Source organism: Rhamphochromis sp. 'chilingali', assembly GCF_963969265.1.
Source record: "Rhamphochromis sp. 'chilingali' genome assembly, chromosome: 9".
Lineage (NCBI taxonomy): Eukaryota > Metazoa > Chordata > Actinopteri > Cichliformes > Cichlidae > Rhamphochromis > Rhamphochromis sp. 'chilingali'.
Genome location: NC_137936.1, coordinates 10,506,402 through 10,532,339, shown reverse-complemented (window position 1 = coordinate 10,532,339; position 25,938 = coordinate 10,506,402). Strand labels below are relative to the sequence as shown.

Below are 25,938 nucleotides of genomic sequence, written 5' to 3'. Positions count from 1 at the left end.
TTGGAAAGTTTCATTCCATTTGCATTAACAGAACGAAAATGGTTGAAAAAACTTTCAAAAGTGAAGTGGCCACAAATGGCCAGGATAGAGCCCAGAGGGATCAAGCTGACTCTTACTTGTAAGTGTCCCCTTTATACCCTCAATCATAAATATTTCTCAGTAAAATAGCATATATTTAAGAGATATTTAAGTTAAAATTTTGTAATTGCAGACCCAAAAAATTAAGGCCCCACTTACCAATGAAAATGCATAATGTGGACTATAATTCCATAAGGAAGTTGGAATCTTTAAGTTATCAGCCTTTTTCAGAAAATGAATTTGGTTCTTCCATCCAAAATCTAACAGAGCTCTATCTGTAGTTTTACATATACAAGGGTCAACATGCAGAGATTTTGCGATGAATGTTAGTCTTGAGATTCAGACTTTGAAAGCAGAATTCGTCCTTTTAATGACAAATCTTGTAGAAACCATGAGTTTAATCTTCTTCTTCTTCTTTTTTAAACTTTTTCTATTATGGGATTGAAGTTATTGAAACATTGCTGTGATTCATTAAGTTCAATATTAAGTTTTTCACAGGGATATGTGAGATAGAGTCAGTATTACAATCCTTCGTCCTAAGTCACATTTTCTTAAGCTTAAGAAAAAGACCAGAAGCTTTAGACAATGATTTTAACAAAAGAAATCTGTGAGTTATATTTAAAAAAACAAAAAAACAAAAACAATGTTGTGTTATTAGCAAGCTGACTAATGAAAATTGTCATTTTAGTGATATAAATGCCCTGTAAGTTGCTAGATTTTATATGAGACCACAGTAGCTGAGCAACAAGAAGAAAAAGTTATGATGAAATCAAATTGAATGAAATTATGATGTCTGGTGCCAAATTACACATCATATTAACTGTAATACAGCAGTTGGCATTGTTACATAACACTCTAACCGCGTTGCAAAAAAAAAGTCTCCAAAACCATGCTTTTTAAATAAATGGTGTAAAAACTGGTGTATACCTGTGTCAAAGGCCTATCTAAAAATTTAAAAACAGAATATAGCCATTATCTGGAAGTATGAGTAATCCAATAGATCCAAGGCAGTCTGATATTACTGGAAATATGTTTGTTAGGTAAAAAGCCAGGTTGCTCTTCATCAGTTATTGGTTATAATACCAATGTGATTTTCTGTCCAAAGTCAAGAGCCAAAATTTTGTAATCATTATTTGATAAGCGCATCGGACACCAGCTGTCAATTAAACGCAAATCTTTTTTTAGGTTTGGGAATTAGAGTAAACACTCCTTGAGTCATACTCCAGGGTTATGCACCAACTGATATGCGTTCATTAAACCGTTGCAATAAAAAAGGGAGCTCACTGGGGAGCAAATAATTTATAGAATGAGATGAAAGGCCACCTGTCCCCGGTGATGTATTATTTTCAGCCGTCTTACACAGTCTATGATTTCTTTAAGTGATAACGGAGCGCCACATAATTCCTTATCTTCCCGCTCAAGTTTGGGAGTGTTTTGTAAAGAGTTTAGAAAAGCCAGAGCATCACTCTCACACTATTTTGATGTATAAAGTTTTTTTTATATAATAAAATGAACAGAAATTAGATATAATTTTCGGGTTATCAGTTCAACTTCTTCTATTCTTAAACGAGTAACTGTTTTCAGTTTTGCATTATATTTTTCTAACCTAAGAAAGAGGAATTCTGCCGTCCTCTAGCCATCGTTTCCGAGACACCACAGATGCCCCTCCTTTATACGTTGTCTAGTCTTTTTTTTAAATCTTGTTTTGTAACGCATTTACAGAACACTTGAGTGACGTCATTACTGCGCGCCCGCGTGTGGACGGGTCAGGCGTCTGGACGCCGGGTAGCTTGTCAAATGAAATCGTTTAATTTGCTAAATAGTCTTTCTCGCACTAGTCAACTTTGCTCCCGGAGGACGAGGCCCGACGAGCCGTAGCATCAGCAGACATGTCTTACTGCAGGCAGGAAGGTAATTTTTATCTTCTTTCATTCATTTTTGCTTCCATGGCTGAGCAATGTCACCGAGCGACCCACCACCACCATGCTAGGCTAACGTCTACACCCAGTGAGACCTTACTGTTTGTTACAGTATGTCAGGAAACCGGCCAGCCTCCTGCTATAGCCAACACAGCTTTCAAACAGATTGCAGTACTTTTTGACTTAATGTTGTGATTACTGCAGCAAAGTGCATGTAAAACAGTGACTGCGGTGCTGTTAAACAACTAGCAGTGTTGCTCTTGGTGCTGCCATGAGTTTCAAGCAGTAGGTGAAAAGCCAGTCACTGTCATACTTATTATAGCTTTTCACCTGTCCTTGTTCTTCAGTCAGCACATAATCTTCTCAGTTAATTTTCAAAGTGGAGCCAGTTGTTTCAGTCAGCAAGCCTTTACTTGTTGCAGCAATGTAAGATTATAAATGAAAGTCATAGGCCCAGTAACCCATTTCCTCGCGTTTTTGTGTTTTGCCTTGTTTTCATTTAAGGTAAAGATCGCATCATCTTTGTGACGAAGGAAGACCATGAGACACCCAGCAACGCTGAGCTGGTAGCGGATGACCCCAACGATCCATACGAGGAACAGGGTCAGTCTTTCAGACTGTATAGATGTGCTTTCCAAAAGAATAATTCGATTTATTTGCTGATGTGCAGTTGTTTGCTCTCCATAGTGTAGTGGTTTACACATTTGCCTGACAAATGAAAGATCCCTGGTTCATCTCCTGAGAAGAGACACAAATCCCTGTGGCGATACATCAGGAAGGGTTTATGATGTGAAAGGATCTACCCACTGTGGCAGGTTCTTGTGAATAAGGGTGCAGCTGATAGTAGCTTCTTCTTATTTAATGATTATAATACTGCAAGTTCTAAGCCACCCCTCATATCTTTATATTTTCCTTCCAAGGAGACAAAATTTCAAGTGGTCTTGATCAATAGTTCTCACAGTTTCAATGTTTTTCTTTGGAAATTGACAGCTTTTGACACTCATCTTCAGTCTAGACCTTGTACCTGACCATTTCAGAGGGTTTTGTATTCTTTTATTTTGTATGCTACTTAACGGTAACTTATAACTCATTTGAGTTAAAAAAAAAAAAAAAAAAAAAAAAGAACCAATATGTTCTTTAAAAAAATGAAAGGAAGCTGGACAGAAAAGACGGATTAATTATCAGTACCCCCCCTTTTCTTTTTTTAAATTTCTCAGATAACTTTTGTGAAAACCTTTATGCCGTAAACACAGGAATGTTTCTTTCTCTAAAGACCACCCCATATAAACAACATTAGACCCTCCCTGAGCACTAAATATCTGTGACTAATTAAGCAACAGTCAGATCTACTTTAGGTTATTTTGTAATGAATAGTTAATGAACAAGAGTGTGTGTATGTGACTCATTAGTAAAATACCATTTAGGCTTGGACGCTGTGTGGCTCAGTTTTTTGTGATACTGTCCGCTAACAGCTACAGATCCAGATCTCTCTTGGTGATCTTGGTAGTGCAGGATGCACTACTTTAGTTTCATTAAACATTTAAGGTTTTCTGCTAACCTGCCACGCTCTGATGTCTTTAGGCCTCATCCTGCCAAATGGAGACATCAACTGGAACTGCCCGTGTCTGGGCGGGATGGCCAGTGGACCGTGCGGCTCTCAGTTTAAAGAGGCCTTCTCGTGCTTCCACTACAGTAAGGAAGAAGTGAAGGGTTCCGAGTGCATCGACCATTTCCGTAACATGCAGGAGTGCATGCAGAGGTACCCCGAGCTCTATCCCCAGGAGGCCGACAAAGACGAGTCCGCCACCCCGTCTGACAGTGCTGCCTTAACATCCGAGAGCGACTCTACTGCGGTCACCTCAGCTGTTTCGTCTGACAGCACCTCACCTACAGACGACCAGGCCGCCAGCTAGAGTTGATTAGGTCAGTGTTAGAGACTTGTCCAAAAGGAGCTCCAATTGGTCTCTTCTCCTCCTCAAGCCTTCAGAGAGGGACTATTGATACAGTTCTGACACTCACAGGAAATCGACGGGCCATCAGGAGAAGAATTTCAGAGAGACGTAGAGCGTGTACACAAATACGAGCTGCTTTATTGGCTGAACACTTAAGAAAAAAACCTAATTAAGTTATCTGATTATTGACAGTGGGCCAAGTGATTTGCTTCAGGGACATCAGCCGAAATGCTCATTTTTATGCAGTGCAAACATGACTTGTTGCTTGTTCTCACGCCAGTCAGAATTTCAGCATTTGTAACTGTATCCCGAGGTCAGTTGTGTAGGAGTATAACTAAGCATTTATATTAGTCCATCTAAGAAATCAGAGGTAGATCTTTTGATTTGAGTGACGCTCAGCTTTATTTTACCTCAGACAGGTTTTTCAGCACTTCAACTTGTTTTCCACCACTCGAGACCAAAGCAGAAATAATCGACAGGAAAGCTGTTGAAGCATCTGTGCTGTTTTAGATGTTCTGTTTCTGACTTGTTGGCATCATGTATAAACCTACTGAGTCTCCATCTATAACTGTTAGTTTGGTCATCTCTTCCGTTAGTTTTCTATCTGGCCTGTCATATTTACCTGTGAATGCATTAATGTTTTTGTCATGTTAATGCAATCACGAGTCTTCAGTTGAATGCTGTGGTCACCACTCGTGGTTTTTCCAGATTAAAATGATTGCCTGACATTTTCAATCTCCGTTTTACTTTCATTCTAAAGAGAGAGGGCAGTGTCCCAGTTTCTTGTAGGATAAACATTTATATTTATTAGACAGTCGGCTGTGCTCATTCTTCAATGCTCAGATTTAACAAGGTGCTGGCAGTGTCCCAGAGTTTTGCGTTTTTTATTGACATCATAATTTTAATCATAAGCGCAACATTCACATTTGGCTGCACTCTGGTGGCTCTGCAGGCCACTGACGCACTTACTTCAGCTCATTGCCATGAAAGCAGGCTAAAATTATATGGACTTTGTTGTCCTGCTTAACGTAGCTATTAAAAGATGAGTAAACTGAAATGATAAGGGGGTGCAGGTGGTCATTACTTTACAACATTACTGGAGTAGGCTGTGGCATTTGAAATTTTGCTCAAATGGAACTAAAAGATATCAATAATCACCCCCCCACACAGTACACCCCTGAATTATAGATCCATGGGTTCACGTCAGATCACCTGGCTCATGTTCAGAGTCACTAAAACCACTGCTATGCTTAAACTGCAGCAGGTCTTCCTGCATATCTATCTGCATATCTAAATTCACAGAGTCCAAGCCACATGATTGGCTGATGAAATATTTTCTATATGAGCAGGTATAGCTGATGACGTGCCTGATGTTTCTATGTTAATTGCAGTATTTCACACTTGGTTTTCTGCTAATTAAATAAAAGGAGATGTAGTATTACAGGAAGATTTGTTAGCTTAACAAATCAAAGTATTTTTGCAGTAGCTATCCAGATCCAAAATGAATCTGACTATAAGGGGAAAAAACAAGCAAAAATAAAATCAACTATTTATACAAATTAGGTCTTTAACATCAAGTACAGCACCTTAAGTCAGACCACTTTAACATCCATTCATTCTCTTATGCACATGTTGGATGCTTCTCTTCAGTTATGAAGCCTCAACGAGCTGGACACGTTTGACTCCTGGATTTTCAGTCCACTATCTGAATTGGTCACTCACTCATGAGTATCTTGTAGAATCCTTCTGGATTGCATTCCTCCTCATATTTAGATCATATGGATCAGCGGCATCCATTTCTCAGGCTGTTTGATACAATCAGACCTACACGAGGTGTCCATGGAACCACGACGCTCTGCATAGTGACGAGCAAACGGCCCGTTGCACGCTCCTCTTTGCCTGCAAGCAGGTACTCCATACCTGCGAGAGAAAAAAAATATAAACATACTGTATATGGATTCAATCTAAAACGTGAGTATTTTTATTGCAGGGATCTCAAACTCAGTGGGCCACATATGAAAGAAATCTGTCAGCATGACAGTTTGGGCTTGAATTGCCCAGATGTTAATTATAAAGCAGAATGTTTTTGTTAATTAATTTTATTTATTTGTTTAAAAATGTAAAAAACCCCAAAACAAAACCATTTTTATAAAATGTTTATATTAGATTGTGATGAATGGTAGATTATCTGTCATGTAATTGTTTATGAAGCTTATGCATAATAAGGAACATCTGTATATTCATTACACCATTTCCACTTCCTACCGCTGTGAAACTCAATGCTGACATCGTTGCTCTAGTCCAGTCATCTTCCTTCAAACCAGTCAGCCTCCCCTCTGTGTACTTTAAATCTTTCATTTTCCCTTCTGGACTCCTTCGTGCAACCCACCTCCTCGCCATCTCTGCCTCACACAAGTCCCTTCATCCAAGCCTCCATCATTTCGTCACCACCACTATCAGTGTCTAGACTTCTGGGCATCCTGCCCTAATGGCTATCACTACTGGGATTTCATTCTGCTGTTATTGGGGCATCAGAGTCTAATCACCAAATAGCATAATTGGATTCTATATATCAATAAGTCATATTCTTAGTATTGATATAAGTATTGGAGTCTTCTAGGTTTATCCTCCCTGCTTTATTGTTATTGATGGGGGATAATAGTTGGTTTTGCAGATGCCTTTTAAGATTTGCTTGAAACATTTCTTACCTGGGTTTAATATGGGGCATGTGCAGCCACGGCTGGTCCAGGACAGAGGATAGATGCTGGCGGTTCCTAAGCGCAGCGCCACCTGACCTGATCGAAGGACCTTGCGAACTTTGACGTGTACTTCGGCATGGCTGCCTTTGTCATGAGCAGACAACACATTGGCCTTGATGACTGTAACAGGCCACAAAGAAAGAAAACAGAGAGATCATTCTGAACCTTAAACCAAACTGTAGATGTATGTAATGTTTTTTAATCAAGTGAAGGCTGGACCTTTTGTTGCTTACCATAATCATGTTTGGTCTTACAGAGCTCAGACGCACTTCTCAGCTTTTTCTCTTTACAGCTACACTTCCCTGTGTATAGAAACAGAGTTATGCTCTGTATATAGGAGAAAAATGGTTGAACCAGTGTTATTCATCATAATGCAGATTAACATCACCTGTGTAATGCAGAGCAGAGACTGTGAGCTCCTGAGACAAGTGTGCTTCTTCTTCAGTTGGCAAAAAATGATCCAAATCAGGTATTTTCCCACCAATGGGCACATTTAACATTTGCTTATTTGTGTAGCTGTAAAAGTGGAATAAAGCATGTGATGGTTGCCAATTACTCATCATTCATTAAATTTAGTCTGATAAGTGAAAAATATCTACCTGTGGAGACACTGGCCAGTGAATGGATCACATTGGTGGGGGCATGTGCAAGGTTTGCATCCCTCCCCTCCAAAGCCCCAGTAGCCAGGTAGACAGTGGCTGCAGCTTGTGCCCCCTACACCAGATTTACAGTGGCACTGGCCACTCCTAGCGTGGCACCAGGGTTCCTCCTTTCCAGGTGGAGAAGGGAAAGAACCCTGAGGATCACACCAGCAGCCTGAGTGACAAAAGTTAATTAAAACAGTTAGAAAAGTACCAGCAGATGGAGCTATAGCATTTGTAAGCTTCCCCAATGTTGAATCTCTTTTACTAATAACAGCTATAGACATGTCAGCCAACCCAATGCCACAGTAAAACACCCCTCTGCCTTTTGACTCTTACGTGTGCACGTGTGGGGGGAGCTGAGGGGCAGGGATGGGCGGCGGTGGTAGCCATAGCGACAGCGATGGCATCTACGCCCCGCTGTGTTGTGCTGGCAGTCCTCACACACACCCCCACTGAGTCTGCCAGAGGAAAGCCATGCCCGCTGAGAGAAGTGGCAGGTAGCTGCGTGACCATGGCACTCACACTCTTTGGTTGTGAGGATGTGTGATGTCACAGCGATCAGGATGAGAGAGATGAGAGAAAGTGAACAGGTAACACGCTTAGCATGGTCCAATTTAAAATTAAAGTAACCAAGACATTCAACTGTGTATTTAATTTAAAAGGTTTGGACTGCATTAATTTTTTTAGGCAAGTGAACACGATTGCTTCTTGTCTTAGTCATTCACACTCACACACAAATAACCATGCATGTTACTACCCTCCCATCTGGAGCAATGCTTGGTCCAGTATCTTGGCCAGGAGGAGTTGGGGTTTGCACCACCAACTCTGCAACTAGTAGACAACCTGCAATCCATCACATCCTCCTCTAACTATTCACATCTCCCCACCCCCCCCCCCCCCCCCCCATGCTTCAAAATCTTCTCTCCTCTCTGTTATTTTCCTTTGTCAGCAAAACAGCATCTCACATACGTAACAGCTGTACAAAGCTGCTGTTGGTTACTTACTCTGGCATGAGTTGGCCTCCCCACTGCTTCCATTGGCAGGCCTCCAAGGTTGATCATTGTAGAGCGGGGCGCACTTGTCACAGTGATCTCCAGCTGTGTGGTGAGTACACACACACCTACCAAACACCTGGAAGACACATCTTCATCTACATTTGATTTTGTTGCAGATGCCTGCTGTACAAAGAACCATAAAATATGTCAAGGCTTAATGTAAAGTGTCAATTTAAAGGACCTTTAACTGTGACCTAATCTAATCTCTTTAAACCAATATTCTGAATGTGTAATTAATTATTTTTGTACCTTTTTCACTTCAGGGTTTTATCTTTTCCTTTTGATACAAGCATACATACATGCAGGATAAAATGCTCACCATGTTACTGTCCTCTGTTTCCTTGTTTCCATTGTTGTGTGGTACACAATACTCAGCATGTCCATGGCACAGGCAGGTGCCTCTTGCCAGTAAAGTATAAATAGCATAAGGTGCTGAAGCAGAATTTTCTGAACTGGACGGGGGGCTGTGGACTGAGGATGTGATGCTTGTCCAGCGTCCTGGGGGGGTCAGAGCTGGGCTACAGGTCTGGAATTTTAGCAGTCTGACACGGAGATTTGTGATGGTCAGGTGAGAGAGGGCCTCTGGACTGTAGGGGTCGAGTGTCATAGCACTGCTGGGGTTTAGAGTACGTAATATGACCTAGAAGGAGAAACATAGCTTTAAACTGCACTGAATGAAACACTTGCACAATGCATTATATCCAAATATCCTCTACCTCTCCACCCGTGCAGGGTGCAGCATCAGTATAGCGGGATGTACACGGTGACCCTGGCTGATTGAAGTCATCAGGCAAACCGAATTCTAAGCTGCAATTATACGCAAAAACCTTTAAAGCTTCCCACGTCTTTCCAAAGTCCACTGAGCGTTCAATGGCCATGGCAGCAGGCCGCGGTGACTTGAACACCAAAACCAAGTGAGTAAGACAGAATTTCGTTTCCAGGTCTAAACGTATCTCATCCTGCTGCCCCCGCATGGTTCTACGTCCACCTGATGCCCACCAGGTATCTGGATGCAAGAAAGGGTCATCAGTCATGTGAAGAGCTGGGTGAGGATCCTGAGAGCAGGCCTGAGGACTGACAGAAGGTTGGGGACACAGAGGATGCTGGGATGTGCTGTTCCCACAGCAGTTTGAGAGGGTGAACAGGGTCCTGCCACTTGCCAGGTTTCCTATGGGTGGACTACAGGCACGGTCCAGGCAACTAGAAACTGAGGCAGAGGGTGAATGAGAGTCAGTGAGAGTGTGAGACAGTAGTGGAAAATGTTTATTCCATGACTGAGCAATACAGATCGTTCTTTTGATCTGCCGATGTCCGTGCTGCCAGTGCATTTTCCAACACATGGCATTGCGGACAAAGCCAAAGTGCTGCTCATTACGTTTCCCATGAATATTTAATTTGCCTGACCGCTGTGCTGTCACAGAATCCTGTCCTGCCCTCCCGACTGGACAGCGCTAAGACTCGGGTTACACGTAATGGAAGGACACAAAGCTGTCAGACTATCAAATGCATCAGGAGCGAGCGTAACTTTTGCTTTACGTTTGGGACAAGATCTAAAAACACAGCGAGTTCTTCAGTGTCATAGAAATTTACGTTCTTTACAATAACTCGGTAACCTAAAACATAACCCGAAATAGAGGGCACAAGGTCGCTGCTGATTTTTTTTATTTTTATTTTTATTTTTAGAAATAAGAGCATCACTGCAAACGGATGATGCGCCTCACCTGCTTCGCTGCCGCGCATCACAACCAAAAATAGCCAACCGAGAGCCACCAGCATCAGATGTCGAGATGTCCCGAGCATATTAGACAGCGTTGTCCTCGTTCCTGCTGTGTTTACAACATGCATGGTGCGTCACACGCTTCCCCGCAGAGGTGGGTTCCAACATAATGTGTGCCCTAATTAACAGTCCAACTCATTTCTTTGGCTAATTACGCAATGCGCAAAGTGTCCAGATAAATCCAAGAGTAAGTAATTTTTTTCTCCCTCGATGTCCTTCCAGACGTCTGAGGCTCAGTTCATCGTCAGGGACGGCTTTCTCGAACAGATGCGGACTGTGCGTTTCAGGTGCACCAAATGAGAAGTCAGTCTTTCGGCAGCGAATTTAAAGCGAAATATTGCTAATTTGCACGTGATAGACCTTTCATGTCCTCCTTACTGCTCCAACTAAAATGCAAATAAACTCAAGTAAACATTTCCACGAATATCCATCCAATGCGACATCTGTGTGCACCGCCCAAGTCCAAAGCTCCATGCATTTATGCACAGAGGAGTGTTGGCTCTATTTATGGATCTCCTCCACCCACCCACCCACACGCACACACAAATAAAACACCCCTATTTTACTTCAATCTGCCAATCTTTTATCCACATTGTGGTGTGTCGTGCGCTCTAGGGAAGGGACGTGCGATTTCAATGTCAGTCAGTCTCACACACGAGCTAAACCAGGTCCCCTCACTAACCTTAATAGGGCTATTTAATTACTTTATCTGCTTCTGCCCCTTTGTTTTTCAGTAGCATTAATTCCAAGTCACAATGCTCTTTGAAGTCTGTAGCGGGAAGAAATGGGGAGTGGGGAGCCAAGAATACTCCTTCGTGCAGTTATTTGCAGCTTGATGGACATTATGGCAACAAAAGGAACGTTCATGCAAATGAGAAGGACAAGAAAAGAGCAATTCTTCTTTAAAAACCGGCTGCCTGAATAGATTACAGTGACGTTTTTCTTTTTAACACTGGAATATAAACACATGTTCTGGTACTTAAAAAACATACCGTACAGTTCTTCGCTGAGCTTGATGCATTTTCTCTTCCTGGCGCGCACACACACAACAAATTGGGACAATAAACACAATGTCTCCTCAGTTTTATGGCTTAACTTCAAATAAAGGGGCGCTCGGAAAATCGGAAGAGACGCACAGAATTGGATTGGTTTCCATAAACGTCCCCAGTGACATAGAAAGTGTTTGTAGGACTGCCTGCCTGGTTGTGTGAAGTCAAAAAAAATGGAATTAGAAAGATTAGCATGGACCAGCCATGATGTATTATTTTTGTTACCTTCAGGAAAATGACAGTTAATTTTCATTTTACCTCTACAATGCACAACTCTGTTGCTTGTGAAGCTCGCACACAAGAATTTCACTCACATGTGCTGTACCAATGTACCTGCACATGTGATGTGACAATAAAAGTGATTTGATTTGATTTGATAATCCTTGAAAGCGCATTTCCTGTCCTTTATGTCTGGATTTAGAATATTCGAGATGACATTATTTATGATCATTTATTTACATTTAAGAATATATTTCTCTTTTAATACAAATATAGAGAGCTTACTCAATATGGACAAAAAAATCTATTTACATTTGTTAATGCAAAGTCAACTATGTCACCAAATTTCATAGGAAGTTATTATCCATGAAGAAATCTGCGTCATCTGTCTCCCTCAAAATGACTGACAGTTTTCCTAGCCCACCTGACTGTGTGTGATATTTTAAACTGGGAGCCATTGCGTTGCAATAAATACTTCTAGCCATTAAAACAGTGCAGACCCCCACCAATGTGTTTTGAACCTTGAAGCCAAAATGAGCAGTTAAAGGCAATTTACTTGCAGTGGTGATTGCTTGTTGCTCTTTAAAATGTTTTATAGCTCTGCTGCAAACTTTTACCTCAAACCTACAATTTTCAAGCCTTTTTCAAAATGATAACACTCAGACGCAATAAGAACTTGTGCTAGAGCCAACTATACCACAGCAATGATTTGACTCTATGCTATATCCATTACCCGTTCTCCTCAAACGCACAAATCCACACGGACACCTGTGAAAAGATGTGAAATCAACTGCATGTGTGCTGTTAATGCAGAACCGACTCTAAATTGTGCTAAAGCAGTCATAGACTACAGCATGTCTGTGTGTCTCCAGCATTACCAGATAACAGCAAATCCCTCATAAATGGCATTGCCCTAATCTCTCATAAAACTATTCTTAGCATGTAGTGCACTGCTGGAGTAAAACGAAAGGAGAAACCGTGAGATGTGTGATGTAGGCCAGCCTCTCAGGCTTTATTGTGTACAGGCCCGCCAGGCACGAGCTGCTCTCAGAGTGGAAAGCAAGAGGAAAGAGAGATGAAAGAGTGAAGGAAGAAATTTACAACAGATATAGATGAAGTGACATCCATCTGAGATTTTTTTTACAGCATTTTTTGCAAATAATGTTTTGACAATAAAAATGATCATTCTGCTGTTCGTTTTTTGTTTGTTTGTTGGTAGGATGAATAGTAAAGTGTGAACATATTTAAAAAATAATTTAGAAAAGGAGAAATTAATCCAATCCACTGTTTCCAACATGTGCTGCACTCCTTTTTCCAAGCAAATACATTCTCTCAATGTTCAAGATGTATCTTCATCAAAGCTTCCAGCTGTGAGAGGTCAAATACCAGCCTGAAAGGGTCAGGGGGATCTCCTACCTGCCCCATGACTGCTCCTCTAATTGCTCCTCTTTCTCTCATTTACAGGGCTTAATGGGGGCCGGTGGGGTTAGAGAGCCAGGGTCAGAGGAACAGGGACCCCCTACCTCTCACCCTTAGTGTTTGTCCAGGCTGTTCATACATGTGTGTGTCAAGCACATGTAGTCCACACTTCCGCATCTACTTCTCCCTTCATGCTTTATTTGTGATCTACATGTCAGCTCATTTGTATCTCCAGGGATGAAGAGGATTAAGCTCCTTCCTTACATGACTTTACTCCACATGGGCCCAGAGGCCGACATGATCGCACTTTCATTTGACTTTCTTTTCTCCAGCTTAATTTAAAACATCTCCATTTTGTTGTGGACATTTTGCTATGGCAACACACGGTAGGATTTCATGACATTATCCACTGGCCACAGGGGCAACCAGTAAAAGACATGGTGTGCTTGAGTTAAGCACTCGGGTTAGAATTTAAATTTTAAATACTTTAGCCTGAAAACACCAGTTGAAATGTGGTAGAAAGATCTATGGTTCAAATATAATGGCAAGATTAGAGGTGTATTTCCCCAGGATTGCAGGACCAAGTCGGTCCATTGCTTTAATTTGTTATCACTGTGAGAATGATAACCAGTGTGGAAAGCTTTCAAAGAGACATCCTTACTAGTGTTTATTGTAACAGTCCTCATGTCGCACATTGACATTAATCAAGCGCAGACAGCTTACAGGCAGACTGCTAACTTGTTGTTCATTTGCACATCTACTTTGCGTGTGTGTGAGACGATGTGCATGCTTACGTTCCAGCATCATAGGTTTAGATTACACTGTGCCTCTTTGATGTGAGAGAATGAATGACACAGATTAAGTTGTCAGGCCAGAAAATGATAGACGCCAGATGAGGCAGAATGACAAATAATGTCCTCTGGGAAGCCCAGGGGCACACTGCCAAAACAATAATGTGTGCATCTGTGAACTCATGGGTGGATTTGTGAGTGTTTGCTCACAGAAGAGTTATGGCGATAATCTTACATATGTGTAACCTTAATTGAAACAATCCAGAACTGTTCCCGTATACAGAGAAAATGGGAAAATTAGCCTCCCTGTGAAATTTTATGTTTTTGTTTAAAATTTTCCAAATACTTTTTCATCAGTGTAAGGAATTTTTCAGCATAGCATTTCTAAACATACTTATTTTCCTTAGAAGCAGAAATCATTTCTGCTTGACACAATAACAGAATTATTTCAGAAAGAACAAACAAATATTACCAAAGCCAGTGGTATTAGCTTCCTGAAAAACTGACCTTTTTATTGAGCCACAGCATAAAGTGCTGCTGTGCAGTGATGTGCTTTAACTTTTTGATGCTCAAATCAAGTTTAAACTGAGGGTTTTCTTGAATTTACACACAGTATAAAAACATCAGCAAAGGTTTAAGCTGTCATTTAAGAAATAATCATGCCAAAAACAAAATAAATCCCTTTAGATTTGAGGGGAAGAAAGATTTGCTGATGCCTACAAAGCAGGAGGCGGATATACAAAGTTATCACAGCGTTTCCAAGTATCATCAAGAAATTCAAAAAGTGCCACACAGTGCAGAACAAGACTGATAAAGGTAGGAAGCAAAGGATTTCAAAAGATTTCATCTCTAGCCAGTTTTGAAATGTGTCTTAAGATCCCAAAACAACTGCCAAACACTAATGAATGACTTAGCCAAGTCAGAGAACCGTAGAGAGAACTCAGTAATGGGTGACCTCCAATTCTGCAGAAGTTACACCTTCAAGCCAGACTAAAGTATGCTAAGGACAACCTTAGGAAAGCATATTGGAAGCACATCATTTGATCAAATTAAATAAACAAGAGTTTTTTTGACCACAAAGATGCTGCCTTTAATTTAGAGAAAGAAAGGAGAGCTCAGGAGGCGTGTGTGAGACTCGCTGAAAACTACAGCAAACCGCTGCAGGCTGTAATCCAGCAAAAGGGACACAGAACTGATGATCAGCACTGGGTGTGCTGATGATTTTAACCCTGGCACCTTTTGTTTCTGTGTGAAAAGTGAAATAATTTAATCATCCAAAATAAAACCAGGATATTTGGAAAAGCTGTGCTAAAAAAAAATCTGTGCTCTGTTTGACAGCATTTGGCAAATACTTAAAAAAAAAAAGGAAATTTAAGAATAATTCTGCTTTCCTCCTATTCGTTACTGATTCTAAACAAGCATGCTGGGAATGCACCAGTTGAAAGTTGATGACTTATTAATAGATGAAACTGTATACTGTACACATACACACATGAAAGTACACATTAAATACTGTCCACTTAATCTTTTGTCTCTGATTTTTTTTTTTTTTTTTTGGTATATCTGTTTATGATAATCAACTAAGAAACTCACTATTTCCTTACTGTCACTCCGACACATGAACATATGCACGAACACATGCATGCAAGCACTGACACAGTCACTTGATAACCTTTTACTTTGCCCACCCACCCACTCACACACACACTGGTTTTCTACAACAATAACACACTACATGTGCTGTGGATTCAATTCACTGCCTTCTCGTTCTTCCAGCTCAGATTTAAACTCCCAGTTAGATGAAACACATGTTTCAAACAGCTTCAGTAAATTCAAAGAAAAATACTTTGGCATGAAAATGTGACATAAATAGCAAACAGCGAAATGAAGAAAGCAGCATAATGAAGCAGGGTTACGTGATTAACACTAATTCTAGGAGTTTGGGATAAGTTACAAAATTAATGCTTGTGCTTAAATAAACCCAAATGGGTTTTTAGCTTTGAGTATTTTTACTTTGTCCCCCTTCAGAAGTCATGCTTAGAAATGGGGAAAATGAAAAATCAAATGCAGCTGCTTCAGGTCCCAGGACATAAGTTGCAGGCTCTGGGCCGCTTTGTTGCTTTGAGGCCCTTTTCAACTCATTAAAAGTGTTTTTATTGGCATACCAAGTCCACCTGTGAGTCATCCAACTCATGATGGCAACTTCAATGCATAGCCAAGTGCAAAGGTCACCGTTAAACAACAGTAACTCATAGGAGCAGGCAATGTCAAAAATGAAATCTGCACGGGTAAAATGCAGAGGAACAAAGCGCGGCCATGTTAATGTGACATTTGCTGCCCTCGTGGTGCGTCTTTTTCATTTATCAACTGACACTCGTGACATTCATTGACCACTGTGGTGTTATCTTCCAGATCAGATGCCCTTTAAATAAGAAAAAGGGCTTCGAAACGTGGTGTTTGTTCTAGGTGTATATTATTCTCACTGTGTTTCCAGGGGTTTGAGCTCCAGAGTCTAAATGTGCAAATATATATAATCCCTTACGAGGATTTGTTATCCATACTCTCAGAACATTTAACGATGCTCCCTGGGAGTGTAAAATAAATAAATAAATAAATAAATCACACTCTAACAGGGGTGTGGGCCCACTTTTGTGGTTGGATTTGTGGTTTCTCCATAAGAAAAGAGGTATGTGGGAATCTGTGCAACCATTAAGGCCTTCCTGGACTGCCCAACAATGAGGCAGCGAAGGAGGAATAAGTGGTGTTTGATCCTATCAACCAACATCTGGCCTACAGGAGGAGCTAAAGTTAGCAGCCCATGCTGATGTCATTAGGGTAAAATAGCAAGTATACTGGCAAAGGCACAGTGTTCCCAACATGACAGCACTGTTAGTGTAGTAGGGAGGTGGCAGAGATGAGGACAGATTATACCTGCTGGTGATTATGTAACTGACTCATCTTCATGTCCTTTTAACAGCTGATCTCTTTTGTCAGTCTTCAGCTCCTAGGCTGCTGGAGTTAGCAGGGAGGCCTCCTGGGAGAGAATGAGAAATACAGGGTGGATCAAGGCTGTAACAAAGCTTTTTAGAGTTTAATCAGTTCCACTCATCGAGAGTTGCTGGCCCCATCTGTCCAATCAAGTCCCATTTCCATGGCGGGCTCCTGGCTCCAAAGATGGCTACAGTACTGTCAGCCAGACTTTGATAGGCAACTCTGTTTCGAGGACCACCACCTCATCAGAGACTTGTGGTTCTTGTGTGGGTTTCTTTGGAACCTCTATCGGCCGGATCTCCTCGCTGATGTAATCAATAGCTCTGGCATGTGTTAATCATTAATAAACTGCTGTGGTCAGGATGATTTAAGCGCTGAGAGCACTCTGATATGATAATGTCATTAGATGTGGGTTGTTTAGCTCCTTAGGGAAGTTTTTTATTTTCATGTCCTTTTTGTGTGAGATCATCGTTTTGGAGCTCTTTTCAGTCTGGGACAATGAAGAAAAAGACTCCTAGCTAAACATTTAAGCAAGCCCATCCTAAATGATAGATATGTGTGGCACAGAATTACAACATCGATAGGACCCATATCAATTCAGTAAGGCTACGTTCACACTGCAGGTGTTAATGCTCAATTCCGATTTTTTGATCGAGTCCGATTTTTTTGTCTGCTTGTTCACACTACAAATAAAATGCGCCAGCAAACGCTCTCTAGTGTGAACGCTCAAAGTGGCCCGCATGCGCAAAAGAAGACGTCACACACAACGCACTAGACCCAGAGCAAACAGTATTGTTTGACTGATGGCCCTTAATATAAAGACTTCGGACTTTACGTTTCCCAATTTTTGCTTTAAGTTATTTTGTTATTTACATAATAATGTAGATAACCTAATAATTATCCTCATTGCTGTTTTAGAGGAGAGGTGCTTCAAAGGAAAGTTGCAGATTTCTGTCAGAATCTGCAGATTATACAGTACAAATAACATGCTCACGTTTCTCCAACGTTGTCTTCCCAACAGTGTCACTGACATCTACGCTGGATGGCCAGGAAGCCTTCGCGATGTCTTCTCGGGCGCTTCTCCTGAGTTGATAATTGGCGTCTGTCTTGTGTCAGTGACGTAAAAGACGGATTTAATGCGACATTACCATCAAACAGCAGTCGCTTTCTAAAACATCGGATATGTATCAGATTCAGTACCACATACGAAAGTGACCCAGATCGGATTTGAAAATATCGGATTTGTGCCGTTCACACTGTCACACCATGATCGGATATGGGTCGCATAGGGTCATAAAAATCGGATTTGATGCGCTTTCGCCTGCAGTGTGAACGTAGCCTAAGTCTTTACTCGACCAGTACCTCATAGGAGCTGGGTACAGTAACTTAGATCACCTCACAAACCTAGCTACAACGAGACACTGACCTCCTACACCGTGAGAGAAGAGTGAACATTTAGGGTCAGGGGAGTGTGTGCTCCAGTTGCATTCCATTATGTTATCATCACAGACATTACATTCAATGTTATTACTAGAAGCAGCAGCTTCTTTTTTTGGTCTTTTTTCTTTAAGAGCAGCCAGAAAAGCAGAGCCTTTCCAGCTCGATCCCTCAGTCTAGCCAAGAAAAACCAAGTCTAATCCTCTTCTCCTTCCTCGGTGTCCAACCTCACACACAACTCACAGTAAGGCCTTACCTTTGCCACGTCTTTCTTTGTCATAAACCTCACCTGTCAGTACTCTAATTTCTTCATCTCTCTTGCTTTTCTACTCTTGTTCATTTAGATGAAAGATGTCAGTGTGTTGGTGTATCCATAACACACTGGTTAAAGATGCATATTTTTGCGAAGTGGACTCATTTTTTAAATTCTGCACTATTATTGTCACAATTCAACTTCACATCGCAACTACTCAGTATTTTTATTCCTTGTCCCCCTGGCCCACATCTTGAGACATTGTCCCACATTCTGACTGGCTCGACGGGTCATGCACTTTTCTAAAATCTGGATTTTACCCAACACATGTGAAGGGAAGGCTTTTTATTATAGGGAAATAAAGGATAACCAGTCTAAAGTTACATAAAGCTTTGCAGATTTTGCTGAATATGATGAAAACTACCTCAAAGAAAATGAAGCAGCAGTACATACTGAGAAATATTTTTTGCAGTGTGTCACAGGAGAGAATATAGTGCTAAAAAAATAGCGTAAAGTGGCACAGTATGTTTGACATAATAGGCTAAACACTGCTTAAGTTGTCAAATATGGCTCAAAAAGATTTGCCAACTTGTACTATCATCTTCGTCCCCATGACAACTGTTGCTGCGTCTAACAGTACTTCCACTTAGAAACTAAGATTCTCTACAGTTCAGTTTCAGCTATGTGGTGGACACACAAAAGACCTGTAACAGCTTGCAACAGAATTGAAAAATATGGTATGTCGTATTTATTTTTTCCCCTTTTGCTTACAGAGTTAAATTACCAAATGCTACTCGTTAATTGTGTTCAGCAAAGCCAATCACAAAGGCTGAATGCTAAGGCTAAGCACCCGGCGTATGTTTAACACCCTGTCGGTTAAAAGACTACCTCCAGCTGAAGTCGGGCAAAACGTTTAACATACGTTTAACGTACGTCGTGTATTCAGCGTTAAGTAATGTCTAGTTTCCCTTTTACATTTTGTACTATTATCCACTTTAGTAACGCGTGTATAAACTTATATGTGCAACATATAAAGCTTCAACTTTTCATACACATTTAATATTCGTTAAATCATATCATTGAAGAAGTAGGTGACTAAACCCAGCTGTCATTGCTCACACGTACATTTTTAAAAAAATCCTGCTCGAAAGAGTGAGAACACAGGATTTCCTGGTTCCGGGGTACCTCATCCACCCAGAGATCCTCCAGAGCCCAAGCCTTCAACTCGTCAGAAATACAATGTCTTCAAAGTGGGGAAAGGCTCTATGAGAGATCAGAGGGGAATATTCTCTGAGACAATCTCTACATTAAAATTCCAGGTAAAGGCTTCTCTGATTCCTCTAAAATGACTGATTGTTGTTGCTCTAATGAGAAACTCTTGACTAATTGCTTATGTGTATGCGGTTTGTACACCTAATGCCCAGCAGGTGTCAGAGCCTCAGTCCATGCTGACATTTGGTCATAACTCACGGGAGGGTGAGTTGTGCTGTATGACATTTTAGACATCTGATATTTTATTGTTGCATCGATTTTTTTTATTTTAAATCTAGAAAAAAAATCCCAAAACATTTTGTGCTATCTGTAAAATCTGACTTCTGTTTACTTCAAAAGCAGTCGCCAAGACTCCACCTCATCGGCCCAGATGGGCTGCTGAGGATTGCCTTGTACCACATGTACAACATAATTCATTCTTCTCGGAGAATCCATACTTTTGCCCGGGTGGAGATAAACCCAAAGTCCAAATACCCTACAAAACCCGTCCTGGCTCCATCCCCCGCAAATTAGCGATAGAGAGGTGTGTACTATTTTTGTGTACTACACATGGCATCTGCTGCTGTAGTCATGGTTATTTTGAATACTGTAAGACCAGATTCAGTGGTCACGTCTCATATAGTGTGCAATACATGCTCATTTTTCCTTTATTGTACAGCAGCTTTTAGTAGAGTCATTAAGTTGTTTTATCTCAAAGTCCTGCTGTGAAATAACTGCGTCTTTATATACTGTGTTGCTAACAGATGTCGAAGGGAATACTTACATTTACATGTTGAAGAGCTCCTGGCAGAAAAGGGCATAGATTCTGATCTCTTATTGCCAAGACCATTGAAAAATAACACCATACCAGACGGTCCTATTTCGCTGTTCCTCCCACTGGAGGTGAGCCTGTTACACAACTGTCCAATCAAGTCCCTCTTTTTAGACTTTTTTTTTCTCATTGCAATACTTTCCATATTTATATATAATGTTATATACACCAAACTTTCCCATGTTTTTTTATTAAGCTGTTTGACAATGAAGAATATGACTGCCGGACTCCAGAAGACTGGCTTGCTTTGGGCAATGCTGAAGGATCACCTGATCGAAAACCTATTCCTGGAAAAGCCCTGCTACCTACAGATGATGAAATTGCAAATGGTAAAGTATCATGTAGCTGCTGTATTGGGTGCTGCGCTTGGAGTTGGAGCTTGGCCTCCTAATGTCTGTAGATCTATGTAGGCAAAGGTCAATTTAAAATCAGTGAATCAATGAATCTTCAGCCGTTTTTTTAAATGGTGTTTAGTTTGTTACAATGATACTTAGGATATAGTTTATCTGTAAACTGCATTTCAACAATGTGTGGTGCTCATGTTTTTTGGCACTTTTTCTTCCTTTTAATCCTTTTTTGGGATTAATTTAAGATATTCATTAAAAGGTAATGAGAAGCAATTTATAAGTGGCCATACAACAATACAACACAGACACCAGTGAATTTAGAATTAAATGTAGTAATGTGTTATTAAATCCCTCTTTTCTGTTCTTTTGCAGATGAGTCTGCAAGCGCGAGCCCACCTCCGAAGTACAGCTGGCATTTAGTTGGAATTCTTGATTACTGTACGGAGAAATGTCAGTATCTGGTAGAGAAGGTCCACCAGACAGACAAAAAAGGAAGTCCTGATATAAGTGAAGAGCATAAGGAGAGTAAATCCCCTGGTTGGTTTCAATGTTTTTAAACTGTTGTAACTCTAGAGTGTTGTCTCTTCATCTCTCTCTCTGCTGTTACTGACCATGTCATTGATCTGTCGCCCTCTTTCTGCATAGAAACAGACTCTTTCATAGCAGGCAGTAAGTACTGGATACCCAGGATCAGACTGTTATTCTGTGCTGAAGACCCACGTGTCTTTGTTGAGCGGGTCGGGTTTGCCCTGCGCTACAGAGAGGAAACAGAGGCACTTATTTTCTACCACTTTTCAGTGGACTGCATGCCCATCTCTAGGAAAACACCGTCTCTCAATACTGATAGTCTCCAGAGTATCAAACGACGTGCCCTCTCAGCTCCTGGCCTTAAGCTGAAAAAGTGAGTGATATCCTGTCTTATTAATTCTATATGATCTGCTTTTTTACTAACTAACAGGATGGATAAATGCAATATTGTGTGTGCAGTTTAGAGACGTGTGTTGCAGGCTTGGAGAATGAGGTCAGACTGGATTATGACCGTACAATGAACCGCTTGATTTTTGACAAAGTAGTGATGAGCTGCCCTGAAGACCTTTCACATATCACCCTGCCACAGAAGGACCCTGAATATGTGCCCTCACAAGGTAAGATATTTTGCATTATGCACTTACTGGTCACTCAGGTCATAATTAAGGAAATGTAGCATCTGCTAACACCTTCAGAATCAAAACACTGTTGTGTTTTATCTATGCAGGGTGTGTTCCGGTTCCTTACTCTGCCTATGAGGCAAATCGAGCTGCATTTATTTTCAAGTCCATGCAAACTAGGCCAGAGCTGATCTGTGTGCTTTCTGAAATGTGGCATGAGTGCAAAAAAGTAGAAAACATGAGGCTGTTCAACTTGATGTTGGGTAAACCACTTCCATTGGATCAATTTGAACTTGACCAGTCTCAGACGCATACTCAGGTACTGTTGCACCGAGAGAGTATCAAGTAAAAACCTGTGTTTACCGGCCGGGGTTGCTAAATAGGGCAAATTAGCCTGTGAGTGCAATCCCCAAATAGTGCTGATAGTTTTGGTCATTTTTATGGGTAATTTACAAAAGTTGTGCTGTTTGCAAAGCACAGACATTTCATTTCACTATCAAGTGCAAAAAAGTTTCAGATTCAATGTTAAATATTGGCACAAATAGCAATAAATAGTGAGTTGCAAGTGTTAGTAAATCTGTTTGCATACTTGATTTAGATATTCTCTGTGTTTTGGGCCTTAAGAAAAAAACTCCCAGACATCCATATGCAACAGAGTTAGTCGCAATAATCTCAGACTTTTCACCTCTAACATGCAATTTTGCCACTGCGTGATCTTTTCAAATTTCAACAGTACTTTGTTTTTACACCAGAAATGAGTTTGCTCTGGCAAATCTGGCTAAATGTCTTCATATCCCTTTTTTGTTCTGACTTGAAGAACAGTCAAACAAAAACATACATCTTAGCCATATAAACAAGATAGCGTCTGTAGTTATTTAATAAGCTCATAGGAGATTATTCATTTTGTTTCTACAAGTTTACCAATATAAATATCTTAATCTAACCTCTCTTTCCTTATCCAGATAACCCTGTTTCTTAGAGATAACTGGACCAGCACACTGTGCAACAGCATCCGGTACAACCTTGCAAATATGGGCAAGGGAACATACAACATAAACGAGACTTGCTGGGAGACTTACAAGGTTTCTAAGCTGTCTAAACTCCTCAATCTGGTGCATTACAACATGCAGGACTCCCTCCGTGTCCTTGTGAAGAACTCACTGGTCAGCCTGACCAAGGTCGTGATGGATGCCTGCCACAATGTCCTGATGTGTCCTCAGGACTTTGTCTGGGGGAATGACCTAATCACTAGCCACTACAAGTACGATAAAATGCATTTGCACAACTTTCTCTTTTCCTTTTCCCATTTTTTGGACTTTGTAATAATGAATGAAATATAACTGATTACAATACTTAAAATAATAATTATTTATGTCTGTAATATAACAATTATCCATGTCTAGGCCAAAGAAGAATCCTATTTTCCTGGTGGACCTGGTTCTGGATGAGAGTGGGGTTCATTACAGCACCCCCTTGGAGAATTTTTCAGCATCTACAGTGAACCTGTTTGATAACAGCATTATGTGCACACGTAGTGTGCCTCTGCTTAATAGGGTAAATCAAATCTCCTGAGTAATACAGCATACTTTACAAATGAGAATGCAATGAGGCTTCAAAATATAGTACTTTGAAAAAAAGGTTCAAGTAGTCTCTCTTTTTGTCAAATTTTACTAGGAAAAATGGGACGGAAACATTCAAGCATAGATGGAATTAAAGTATATAAGACAAAAACAGAGAATTTGTGTAGTTCTAAGGAGCTCGAAGATTAGTATTTACTATGACCACCTTGATTCTCCTGCACAGTCTGCACTCTCTTGAAAAAGCGTTCTAAGAGAGTGTAGTGTTCAGGATTAGTTTTCCAGGCTTCTTTAAGGACATTCAAAGCTCCTTGGATGTGAGTTGTCTTTCGTTTCATAATAATAATAATAATAATAATAATGGATACTTTATTGATCCCCATGGGGAAATTACTTGTTTTTCTCTGCATTTGACCCATTCACTCAGTGAAGCAGTGGGCAGCCCACTAAGCAGGCGCCCGGGGAGCAGTGTGTAGGGACGGTACCTTGCTCAGGGGTACCTCAGGGTAGCCGTTAAGTGGATTCGAACCGCCGACCTTCCGATCATGGGGCGACCACTTTACCTACTGAGCTATCCCTGCCCAGTAGGTAAAGTGCCCTGCCCAGAGTCTCCACTGTGTCTTACAGATGGACACTCTTTTGTCCAACTTTTCATTGATTTGACTTGTGACAATAAATGCCTAAAGATACAATTTAAAAGTGGACCTTTGCAGCCTTTGAGTTAGGCACCGTTTTTATGTTTGAATTGTTCTCTGAAAATAAGTACTAACCCTAAAATTTGTAAAATAAATAAATAAATAAATAAATAAAAAGCAGCCAATGTCCAAAGAACTTTGAAAGACCTTCAGAAAGCCTGGATAACTACAGGGAGTGCAGAATTATTAGGCAAATGAGTATTTTGTCCACATCATCCTCTTCATGCATGTTGTCTTACTCCAAGCTGTATAGGCTCGAAAGCCTACTACCAATTAAGCATATTAGGGGATGTGCATCTCTGTAATGAGAAGGGGTGTGGTCTAATGACATCAACACCCTATATCAGGTGTGCATAATTATTAGGCAACGTCCTTTCCTTTGGCAAAACGGGTCAAAAGAAGGACTTAACAGGCTCAGAAAAGTCAAAAATAGTGAGATATCTTGCAGAGGGATGCAGCAGTCTCAAAATTGCAAAGCTTCTGAAGCGTGATCATCGAACAATCAAGCGTTTCATTCAAAATAGTCAACAGGGTCGCAAGAAGCGTGTGGAAAAACCAAGGCGCAAAATAACTGCCCATGAACTGAGAAAAGTCAAGCGTGCAGCTGCCAAGATGCCACTTGCCACCAGTTTGGCCATATTTCAGAGCTCCAACATCACTGGAGTGCCCAAAAGCACAAGGTGTGCAATACTCAGAGACATGGCCAAGGTAAGAAAGGCTGAAAGACGACCACCACTGAACAAGACACACAAGCTGAAAGGTCAAGACTGGGCCAAGAAATATCTCAAGACTGTTTTTTCTAAGGTTTTATGGACTGATGAAATGAGAGTGAGTCTTGATGGGCCAGATGGATGGGCCCGTGGCTGGATTGGTAAAGGCAGAGAGCTCCAGTCCGACTCAGACGCCAGCAAGGTGGAGGTGGAGTACTGGTTTGGGCTGGTATCATCAAAGATGAGCTTGTGGGGCCTTTTCGGGTTGAGGATGGAGTCAAGCTCAACTCCCAGTCCTACTGCCAGTTTCTGGAAGACACCTTCTTCAAGCAGTGGTACAGGAAGAAGTCTGCATCCTTCAAGAAAAACATGATTTTCATGCAGGACAATGCTCCATCACACGCGTCCAAGTACTCCACAGCGTGGCTGGCAAGAAAGGGTATAAAAGAAGAAAAACTAATGACATGGCCACCTTGTTCACCTGATCTGAACCCCATTGAGAACCTGTGGTCCATCATCAAATGTGAGATTTACAAGGAGGGAAAACAGTACACCTCTCTGAACAGTGTCTGGGAGGCTGTGGTTGCTGCTGCACGCAATGTTGATGGTGAACAGATCAAAACACTGACAGAATCCATGGATGGCAGGCTTTTGAGTGTCCTTGCAAAGAAAGGTGGCTATATTGGTCGCTGATTTGTTTTTGTTTTGTTTTTGAATGTCAGAAATGTATATTTGTGAATGTGGAGATGTTATATTGGTTTCACTGGTAAAAATAAATAATTGAAATGGGTATATATTTGTTTTTTGTTAAGTTGCCTAATAATTATGCACAGTAATAGTCACCTGCACACACAGATATCCCCCTAAAATAGCTACAACTAAAAACAAACTAAAAACTACTTCCAAAAACATTCAGCTTTGATATTAATGAGTTTTTTGGGTTCATTGAGAACATGGTTGTTGTTCAATAATAAAATTATTCCTCAAAAATACAACTTGCCTAATAATTCTGCACTCCCTGTATTGCTCAAGACT

The 25,938-nt window shown here is 40.9% G+C and overlaps 3 protein-coding genes across 3 annotated transcripts in view; 2 read left to right on the top strand and 1 right to left on the bottom strand.

Annotated features, from left to right (window-relative positions):
- Positions 1 to 1,812: 1,812 nt before the first annotated feature.
- chchd4a (coiled-coil-helix-coiled-coil-helix domain containing 4a) lies at positions 1,813 to 4,677 on the top strand. The gene is made up of 3 exons (XM_080890966.1): positions 1,813 to 1,989; positions 2,502 to 2,600; positions 3,579 to 4,677. Exons 1-3 carry the CDS (start codon positions 1,968 to 1,970, stop codon positions 3,908 to 3,910), a joined length of 453 nt encoding a protein of 150 aa, XP_080747092.1. The 5' UTR covers positions 1,813 to 1,967; the 3' UTR covers positions 3,911 to 4,677.
- On the bottom strand, positions 3,824 to 10,671 carry LOC308402266 (netrin-4). Its single transcript, XM_080890956.1, has 10 exons — positions 10,129 to 10,671; positions 9,124 to 9,614; positions 8,727 to 9,047; positions 8,357 to 8,483; positions 7,689 to 7,877; positions 7,308 to 7,524; positions 7,097 to 7,224; positions 6,942 to 7,010; positions 6,658 to 6,828; positions 3,824 to 5,869 (listed from the first exon to the last, which is right to left on the bottom strand). The coding sequence occupies exons 1-10, from the start codon at positions 10,250 to 10,252 to the stop codon at positions 5,733 to 5,735; spliced, it is 1,974 nt and encodes a 657-aa protein (XP_080747082.1). The 5' UTR covers positions 10,253 to 10,671; the 3' UTR covers positions 3,824 to 5,732.
- Positions 10,672 to 18,996: 8,325 nt separating this feature from the next.
- The window catches only part of dnah1 (dynein, axonemal, heavy chain 1), a 29,697-nt gene continuing 22,755 nt past the window's right edge, over positions 18,997 to 25,938 (top strand). Inside the window, exons 1-12 of the mRNA XM_080890955.1 lie at positions 18,997 to 19,080; positions 19,495 to 19,662; positions 19,771 to 19,819; positions 19,955 to 20,138; positions 20,359 to 20,497; positions 20,623 to 20,755; positions 21,146 to 21,310; positions 21,419 to 21,674; positions 21,761 to 21,918; positions 22,029 to 22,240; positions 22,884 to 23,182; positions 23,325 to 23,475. Coding sequence (XP_080747081.1) covers positions 19,078 to 19,080; positions 19,495 to 19,662; positions 19,771 to 19,819; positions 19,955 to 20,138; positions 20,359 to 20,497; positions 20,623 to 20,755; positions 21,146 to 21,310; positions 21,419 to 21,674; positions 21,761 to 21,918; positions 22,029 to 22,240; positions 22,884 to 23,182; positions 23,325 to 23,475 — 1,917 coding nt within the window. The 5' untranslated portion in view covers positions 18,997 to 19,077. The remainder of the gene's footprint in view (positions 19,081 to 19,494; positions 19,663 to 19,770; positions 19,820 to 19,954; positions 20,139 to 20,358; positions 20,498 to 20,622; positions 20,756 to 21,145; positions 21,311 to 21,418; positions 21,675 to 21,760; positions 21,919 to 22,028; positions 22,241 to 22,883; positions 23,183 to 23,324; positions 23,476 to 25,938) is intronic.

What these genes read in the sequence shown, in the direction of transcription:
- LOC308402266 (XM_080890956.1), bottom strand. Translation starts at nt 10,252, where the DNA reads ATGCATGTTGTAAACACAGCAGGAACGAGGACAACGCTGTCTAATATG. An exon ending in AAACAGAGGACAGTAACATG is followed by an intron (nt 8,484 to 8,726) that starts GTGAGCATTTTA and finishes TGTGTCTTCCAG; the next exon opens with GTGTTTGGTAGGTGTGTGTG. An exon ending in ACTGGCCAGTGTCTCCACAG is followed by an intron (nt 7,225 to 7,307) that starts GTAGATATTTTT and finishes CCACTTTTACAG; the next exon opens with CTACACAAATAAGCAAATGT.
- chchd4a (XM_080890966.1), top strand. Translation starts at nt 1,968, where the DNA reads ATGTCTTACTGCAGGCAGGAAG. An exon ending in GTCTTACTGCAGGCAGGAAG is followed by an intron (nt 1,990 to 2,501) that starts GTAATTTTTATC and finishes TTTTCATTTAAG; the next exon opens with GTAAAGATCGCATCATCTTT. An exon ending in CGATCCATACGAGGAACAGG is followed by an intron (nt 2,601 to 3,578) that starts GTCAGTCTTTCA and finishes TGATGTCTTTAG; the next exon opens with GCCTCATCCTGCCAAATGGA.